General features: G+C 44.3%; 1 protein-coding gene across 2 annotated transcripts in view; it reads right to left on the reverse strand.

Moving 5' to 3' along the window:
• KLHL2 (kelch like family member 2) overlaps positions 1 to 8354 on the reverse strand; it is an 80729-nt gene extending 72375 nt beyond the window's left edge. For both annotated transcript variants that reach the window (XM_081136742.1, XM_081136741.1), the window contains exon 1: positions 8100 to 8354. In XM_081136742.1, the coding sequence (XP_080992868.1) occupies positions 8100 to 8125 (26 nt within the window). In that variant the 5' untranslated portion in view covers positions 8126 to 8354. The remainder of the gene's footprint in view (positions 1 to 8099) is intronic.
• Between the last annotated feature and the right edge of the window lie 1102 nt (positions 8355 to 9456).

The following is a 9456-nucleotide window of genomic DNA, read 5'->3' on the forward strand; positions in this document are numbered from 1 at the left end:
ATTAGCCACATAAGTTATCCTTGCTCATTTCCACACGCCCCAGAATCCATCCTGAGACAGCTGACTATTCCAGAGCCTGCCTACTAGAAGTGAGCATCAGTACCGCTTCCCCATCACTTGGGAGTTTTTAAAGGGGCCTTACAAATGACTTCGTGCAAGGCACTGCCTCCAGTGGATGAGCCCGCCGCTACAGTGAGATGGGCGTGCGTGCGTGCGTGCGTGCGTGCGTGCGTGCGTGCGTGCGTGTGTGTGTGTGTAGTTACACCTGGCAGAGGGATAGTTACACCTGGCCTAAGGGAAAAACTAGTAACTCTAGAAGCCAAAAGATGGCAAAACATCTAGATCTGGTGAGGGAACTGGGGAAACATCTTATGGTATAAGACATATTCTCAAAATGCCATTCCCCACCATTCTTTCATAAAGAAAACAGTAGGAAAAAGGAGAAATTACATAGATATACGCATCCTACACAAATTGTCTGACCATGCAACAATGACTGTCCACATATACAGCAATTTAATAATATTTATATCTGCTTCTAGTTTAATAACTTCGTTTACAACAGAGAGAAAATATAATATTGAGAATTAGCAAACTATCATAGAAGGCTTTTCAGAAAATGCTCAGAACAGAAGCGAAAGCAACCCTGCCTTAGAAAGAATATCATTAAGAGTCAAGAATGTTTATATTGGCTTAAAATGTCTAGTATAAGAGTAGCTTCAAGACAGCTACCATACAACGATCAATGTCTATATTGGTGCTTTCTTAAAGCTATTTTCAGCTCCCACTTTATGAACTCCAGAAACTCTGAAAAGAAAAGGCTTTATTCAAAGGCTTAAAGGAATAAGTAAGAAATAACATTAAAATTTTTTTAAGTATTCTCCGTACTGATAGCCACTTACAAACATAACACCCTGCAGCACAGGTCTACATGTGCAATACTACAGCTCTTTCCATAATTTTCCATTTCCAATGTGGTTTTGTGTTAGATGTTCTCTCATTCAGAAGCAGAAATGAGTAACAGAAAATTACACTTCATGTCTAAAACTACAGATGTGGGAAATGAACATATACTAGGAAGCAGCTGAGTGGAAGGTAACCCTTTAAGTTATATCATTGTAAGTGCAGAGTTACATCTTGTCCCGCTTCCCTTGCTCTTAATTCTGAGAACAGTTTTCTTTAAAATATCTGGAGGACATACTTTTCCAAGATTTTTCAGTTTAAGTCTTTCCCTAAATCTACATTCCATAACCAGTCTTAAAATTACCCAATGGCCTATTATTATAAAACATACTCTAAATAGATGAGGTTTCCAAGGGTTCGGTTCCTAGAACACTGCTGTGATTTGTAATGGATAATCCTAAAGCCTTCTTTCAATGATTGACTCTTCTGCAAATTCCCAGCTGTAGGCAAGGGTGGCTTCTCAGACCAGGTAACTTTCTAACTCTGACTAACAACACATTATGACAATAACTGAATTCTCCAAGAAGAAGCAAAGAGAGACTGGGCTGCCCCCTTCAAAGAGTCAAGACTCCATAACGAGGCAAAGTTTAAAACTACTGCAAAAATTTTGAGGAAACCTTAAAAATTAGGTCCAGTTTCTTTACATGTGCATCATTTGCTTGGGAACAATGATTTCCAGTGGGGGGGAACAGGAGAATCAGAATGACCCAAGCAATTTTTTTCAAACTACACTTAACCATCCTTCTTCACATGAATATTCAGGCAAGCCCTTTTTATAGGACTATGTATATCAGAATGACAGCATCTCTAGGAGTAGGGGTAAAAGGAGGCTATGCATACTTTTTTTTAAAAGTGATGTAATATGCCCCACCACCCACTTAACTCCCACTCCAGGACAATCGTCTCAGATTGAGAACAAACACTAGAAAATATGGGTTGGTTATGTTTTTAACGTTTTCTGGTGGAAACAATGCTGTAATCTGTGTGAATGATGCAGCTGCAAAATTTAACAGGGGACCAGTCATTTTCACATTCAGAACACAAATACTTAGGCCCCGGGTGACCACCATTTCTGCTCTCCCTTCTGCCTGGTTCACCTCAAAAGCTGCAAGACTCCCCTGCCTGCAATGAGTCACCCACCATTACTCACAAATTTCTGCCCAGTTCACGTCAGCAGCTGTTGTTTTCAAAGTCACCATCCATGCTGTATGGCTCTGAAGTTTCTCCATTACTTTACAATATCGCTTTGATTTTCTCTGTTGTCTTCCTAACTAAACTTACATTCAGATGCTGGTTACTATACTAACATTGCTTCCATACTCAAGTCCAGGATATCAGAAGTAGATAGTGAACCATAACTAATATTTTAACTAATATTTGTTATGTCACTCTACAATTTCCCAACAAAATACTCTCACATCCTTCAACTCACCCAAATAACCACCATATTACTTAGAGGTTGTAAAAGTAGAGGGCTTTCTCTATTGGAAACCAGTCCTGGTTTGTGGTAGAGTTGTGGTTTCAGTTTTTGTAATTAGCTAAAGGGAAAGAGACATGCTTTGCAAGTTTTCTTCAAGTGTTTAGAATTTAAACTTTTATTAGGTCCAGAACCAGTAGACTGTGACCTAAAAACATATGGTACTATTACCAAATAAATATAGCTTTAAAATGTTAATGTCTGTCCTACAGACATGTACAAACTTGAACTGTACCTTCAGAATGTAGAGTTTTAGAACTGAATATGAAGCATCTTGTGAAATTACAAAAACTCCTATCCAGTCACAGAACACCTTACAGACAACATCATAATAATGCCACTGAATACATTAGTATAGTACATATATCGCTAAAAGTTATGTTTCCAATTTCCCAGAGCTGGAAAGGAAACATCTAGAAAAACTGGAAATGCCCAGTGCTACTAAGATGGATTCGCTGTTAAAGCAGGGCACTGAACCTATTGCTGGACAGAGGGAGGTATTCCATGCCCCCTCTCTCCAACCACCTAGGACTTGGTTGTGTAGCTTTCTGTTCAGTGTGTGGGGAAGCTTTGGCAGGAGGAGGTGGTTGGGATGTCTGAGGTGGAGAGGTTGATGGAAGCTGGAGTATAATTGCTCTCAGACAGTAGAACAATAGAGCTGTATAAAGCTCTGCTTCAGTTCAACTGTGCTCTCTCTCCCTCTTTCCCTCCCACCTACATGACAAACAGCACAATCAGGCACTTTTTGTCCCTGACAGTGACTATTACCAGGAAAGGGACCAGGATAAAAACATGTCTTATGCAAGATCATTCTTATTTTAAAGAATATGTTATAAACAATTAACAAAGCACTGCTAGAGTGGGATATTTGTGAGGTGCTAAAAGAGGAGGTTGATGATCCATTTCAAACATTTCCATGTCTTTTATCACTCATATTTCTGACCTCCCTTTTGCCACTTTTCCTAATATTGCCATCACATGTATGGTAAGAGAGGGCAGCAACATGACTTGGCAATTCAATTGACAGGGCTACATCTTCCAGCACTTGAATGAAAAGCACTAGAAGAGGACCAGAATCAGCTGAAAGACCTGAATTGTGCTTCTGCCTATGCCAAATACTAACCAACTGATCTTGGATTAGTTACTCAGGCTCTCTGGGCTTCAGACTGTTTAATTATAAAATAAGGTGTTGTTATTCCACAAATATGTCTAATATAAACATAAAAGTCAAAGATAATAACACCTTCCCACTTGCCTCAGGGAGCTATACAAGCACTAAACACTAAGCGAATGTAAACACGGAATTCAGAAGAAAAATGTTGAAGTTAGGAGCTAAACTGAATATGGAGATATAGTTTTATGGATTTTATTGCCCTTCCTCATCTTTAACTGCAACAGTCAATTAAAATTATTAGTAATACTCCGGACAACCACCACTGTTAATAAATCAAGTAGGTAAGCCCTGCCTAGATGCCACTGCATGCCCTGTACTAAGGGGGCGGGGTATAAATGAGGCTGAACACAGGAACCTTCTCCAGTTACCACCATCTAGATGGGGAAGCACATCTGAAAATTGGGGAAGGGCACAAGTTAGTACACAGGTGCAAAATTACAGACTACTGATTATAAATACTACTGGAATGCAAAGAGCTGGAATGAATTGAAGGAAATAGGAAAGACTTTGTGAAAGAAATGGTGTTCCAACTCTTGAAGGAACTCCAAGTTGTTTTAATTGGGGGCAGGATAGAAAAAGTCTGGAGACTCCTGGCTTGTGATATCTTTGAAAACATAAGATATGCCCAAATGATGGAGGGCTGTGACTACCTGGCTGAGATACCTGGTTTTGACATGACTCTAAGACGGTGGAGAACCAAACAGTAGGTGGACTGAAAGGTGAGGAGAGAAAACAGACCTCAATAGGAGAGAAAAATCCAGGTATCAAGTGATGAAATCTGTTCATCAAAATAGTAGCAGTCAGAATGGACACTTGAAACCAAGGCTCTACAGTTTCTGGGAGCTGATAAGATGTGGAGGGTGATGAAAGAGAGAAATCAAAGACCATTCCAAGGCTTTGGATAGATTATTCCACTGAATAAGTGGAGATGTTATAAAGGGAAATCAGTTTGAGAACAAAGGTTATGAACTCAGTTTAAGAAATGTTCAATCTGAGTTATGAGCTAAGAGTAGATGTTCTGTAAAAAGCTCAAAATTTAAGTCTGAAGCATAGCTCTTGAGCCCAGTCTTAAGATATAGATGGAGCCACAACTTAGTGATTAATAGTTGATTGAAAAGAAGAACTGATCAAGGCCTGCATTTGTGAGGAACAGCTACTGCCAACAAACAGTAACAGAAGAGAAGCCATAGAAGACAAAAAAGTGATAGAGTCCCAGTTTCTCCTCTATGATAAGCTTGGGAAAGTAATTTAACCTCTGAAAAAAGATAATTATAAGAGACCTACACTATAAGGTAGGTTGCTGATAAGATTAAATGAGACAAAGTAATTAAATAAAGTAAGTCATATTTAGCAACCTAAAAACTAGAGGAGAAAACCAAGAAAAAGTAGTGTTTTACAAGGCAGAATCAGTGAAAAGAAATGGTCCAAAAAAATACTTTAGCAAATGCCAAGTGTCTAAAATGAAAAAGTGCTTAAGACAAAGCATATTAACCCACCCACTACAGTAATTGTTTTATCTATTTGTTTACTATCAGTTTCAACCATGAGGAAAAGGACTTTGTTTTGTTTTCTGAGATATTCCCAAAGCCTGGTCATAGTAGGTATCCAAAATATATGAACAAAACCCGAACTCTCTTATTTTGAACAGTAGATACATTTAGAATTCAGTAGAATTCTATAGAAAAGCATCTATCTGAAAGGCAATTTTCAATTCTCCATATCACCTTGATTTTAAGAAAGAAGCTGAATTGTTTTCATAAACACTCCTGGTGCAGTTCCATAACAGCTAAAGATGAATAAATTTAGAGTAACTGTCACAAAAGCACATTTACTAATAGTTATTAAATGCCTACTAAGTGCATTAGAAAATATAAATTAGAAACAAGAGGTTTTGGGGGTATTTGGCACAGTCACCTCCACTCCTCCAAGACAATATGCCAATAGGCAGAAAGAGAACAAGGTGGGATTTGAGAGGAATGTAAAACTGACTGTTAAAAGTATGAGCAAAAGTATCACACACAGTGCCAGAGAGATGGCCATTCAAATATTTGCAGAATGAATGAAATAATAAACAGACACTTACACAAAGAGGATCTGAGTCCCTGCTTCCTATCACATCATGCAAGGCACTTCAAGTCCATGTCAAACATTTTTCTTTGCCTTAAAGCTCAGGCTAAAAATCTAACCTCACGAAAAGCTGAGGCTTCCCAATAACTTCCACTGGCCTCTGTCCTAGTCTAGCTCTAGCCCAATGAGGCCTGAAGAAGCTACCTCCCAAATACAGCACTCATGATTCAGAGTAGAAGGAAAAAACAAGTTAGTGGGAGTGGAAGCAAACAGGCCAAGGGGTGGGAAGGAACACTATTTCTGATCTACAGAAAGGTAAATAACACTCTAAGGAGTTCTGGAATGAGAATTAATCCTAGATAGACCAAGTGAAAATAAAGCCTATATGTATTTATTATTAAATGAACAGAAACAATGCAAAAAGTATCACCAATTCTGGACACCCATGATTAAAAGAAGTTTTAACAATTCTTTCATCACTGCTGGCATTCCAGGCTTTCCATTACCTCTCAGCCTATCATTGTTCCAGCACTACAGATGGAGTCTCAATACCAGAGAATTGTACTAAACACCAAAACTATGATTAGCTGATTTTATCTAGATTCAATTTATCAACATTCGCATGCACACGTTTCTTTTTTTTTCTCTTTTCTTTTTTCAATTACAGTTTACATTCAATATTGTTTTGTATTAGTTTCAAGTGTACAGCACAGTGGTTAGACAACCATATACTTTACAAAGTGCCCCCCCCACCGCCATCATTTTTAATTATTTCTATTTAAATCACTGTTTATGTCTCTACTCCCTCCCTCTAGAGCCTGCTTTTCCACACCCTTTTTTTTCACCTGCATTCTAAGATTTCTTTGTTCTTGCCTTTAGGTACCTCTGCTCGAAAAGTAAAAAGGAGCTGTAGAGAACCGATATAAAGAGATAAAGAGGGCAGGTTTGCTACAGATAACATACCTACATGGTTTATTGTACATACTATATGTTGTCTATATACAGGTAGCATTTCCTGCCTTAAGTGCTTCTGAGCCTGGACACAACTCGTACTGGTACTGTGCTCACACTGCTGATGTTAACAATCCACCATCATGAGCTTTCCTGAACCTGCTAAAGAACAAAACCAGACCACAAAGCCCTCAAAGCCACAGTGATCATGAAGCAACAGAGCCCTCATTTCTATCAGCCCAGGAGGATCCATTCAGGTCTTATCATCAGCTCCTTAGAGCCCCACAACCTGTTCCACTCAAGCTAAAAATTCTATAAAGCACTTTTAGAAATTGTAATTCCAGAATCCTATTAGCTCTCCTAAAAGGACTCAACATCAAAGTTATTCAGCACAAGCCTAATATCTATATTTTGCTGGAATGTTACCAAATAACCACAAGAGGATGGTGTGGCACAACTGCCATGGAATGAAGCTGGTCAAATCGAAGTAAAAAAACAATAAGGCTCCATGAATAAACTCTCATGAAAAGGTAAGCCATGCTTCAGAATGAGGTGTGTCTGCAGTTTAAAAAGTCAGATTCAAAGGGCTCCTGTTCCTTCATAAAGGTTAAACAAAGGAAAACAAATCAAAATTGAAAATTCCAGAACTCGAAGATTTATAATTCACTTTTACCAAAATGTTTAAAAATAAAATAAAAAAATATTGTACTCAATAATGCAGTATCTTCGATATCTTCCATATAATTGTTCAGCTGCTATTATTTCTGAGAAGTAATTTTGTTGCAGGTAGTCTTGAGTGTATCTGGGTACCAAGGAAAAAGACACCTGTGCCTGGCAGGTCGCTACACTACTGATGTGCCCAGGGTACCGAGGAAACAGAAGATGCTGATTTCTGGATACAATTTTCTGCAGTGCCAGGTAAAGGAGGTCACATGCCCTGAACAGCCGCGGCTCATTCAGTGATGTAAATGCTCCTCAATTAATTTTACTAGAAATTCGGAAAAGCAAGCAACCTAAGATCAATTCATTGAGACGCCGGGCGTCTGGTACTTTGCAGTGTCCTTTTTCCAACGGACTCCCGTGCATATCTCCATCCCTTAGAAAGGGGTGGGCCGGCTGGGCACCAGCCGCCCGTGCAAGCCAGGGAGGTACACACAGAATGGGCAGAGTCCCCAAGCACAGCCCCATCCCGACTCTCCCATTCGCCTGGCGTCGGGAACAGCCTTCCCAGGAAACGCTGAGCCCCGTTTTAAGTCACTGCCTGGCCGGGCTGAGTTTCCGTCCGCGTCCGCCTTAGGACTGCGGGAGCCGCGTCTCGTCACGCCCCGCAGCTCCCACCTCCCGCCGCCCCCGGCTCCCCGGCCGCTCCGGGCGTCCCGAGCAGCGCCCGCGGCCGGCGACACGCGCCGCAGAGGCGCGCTTATCCGCAGCGGCAGAGCCCGCGCGCCCGCCCGCCCGCTCACTCACGCGGGAGGCAGCGGCGGCGTCTCCATTGTGGCTCCTCTCGGGCTTCAGAACGCAGGCACCGACCGCCGCCGCCAGCACCATTCCAGCCGCGGACGCCGGCACTGCCCGCCCGCCGAGCCGCGGTCCATCCGCCCCGGAAGAGGAGCCGCTCGCCTCCCCGAGCGCCACCACCTGCGGCGGCGGCCCCCGCGGCCGTGGCCCGCTCGGCCGGGCGCGCTCCGTCTGACTGCGCGGCTCCCGCGCTCGCCCGAGTGCGGGGCGGCGGCGACGGGCGGGCGGGCGCGCGAGCTCGGCAACTTCCGGGTTCGGCCCCGCCGGCGCCGACGCCGTGACGGGACGGCGATGCGGCCTCCCGCGGCGCCGCGCCCTCCCTCCGCGCCTCCCCTTCCCCCTCCCCTGCTGCCGCCGAGCTGCGGGCGCCGCCGAGCCCCGCCCGCGGGGCGGCCCTGGGCGACGGCGCCCGCAGCGGGGTCCGGGGTCACCCGGGAGGGGGAGCTAGGGGACTGAAGGTGGGGTGTTGTCTGTGCAGGCAGCGCTCGCTGCTCGCTTACCGCTCTGCTTCGCACGCTCGTTCCCATTATCCTCTTTTGATTAGATCCTGTGCCGGGGGAGAGGGGAAAGCGAAGCATCACAACCGATTCCCTCACAGATGGTGACACTGAGGCAAGAGGAGGTGAACTTGCCTGTCTAGTGTCCTCCCTCAGCTCAGGATCCATTCGAGTGAAGGGAGCACCCACCCGGCAGGGTTTCGACACCAGGGTAGGGACACGACAGCACAGCGGGTCTGCGAGCGTGCGGAGCTCGCCCTCCGGGCGGGGAAGAGGCCCGACGCGATGCCGGCCGGGAAGCGGGACGAGGGGGGGCGCTACTGAGGAGAGGTCAGGGAAGCCCTCTCAAAGGATAGCATTTGAACAGAGGTGGATTACAGTGGATCTTGAGTGATGCAGAGAGATCGGGGCACAGGGCGGAGCATGCGGGACTGCTGTGCGAAACCTTGCCTGGCCTGTGGAGCAAGGGCAAGGACAGCACGTAGCAGGTGGCTCCCCAGGGTGCCCGCTGGACGGCGTGCTTGTTAGCAGCTCGAGCTCGCCAAGCCCACCTCAGTCCGCTTGGACCAGAGGCTGTGGGGGTGGGCCCCGCAGGCTGCGCCCTCCAGGCGATGCCGAGGGGGCCAAGGCTGGAAAGTCTGGTGCACCTGGGCACGGTGAGGTCAGAAGGGGGGGAGATAGTGTGCGAGGAGCAGGGATAGATCGCACGAGCTTCATAGGCCACCGCAAAGGATTTGGCTTTCACAGAAGAGAAGCAACTGAAAAGTTGTGAGCAGCTTGATATGATAGTTAAAAGGATGACTTTGATG

Source organism: Miniopterus schreibersii (assembly GCF_964146895.1).
Source record: "Miniopterus schreibersii genome assembly, chromosome: 4".
NCBI classification, from domain to species: Eukaryota; Metazoa; Chordata; class Mammalia; order Chiroptera; family Miniopteridae; genus Miniopterus; species Miniopterus schreibersii.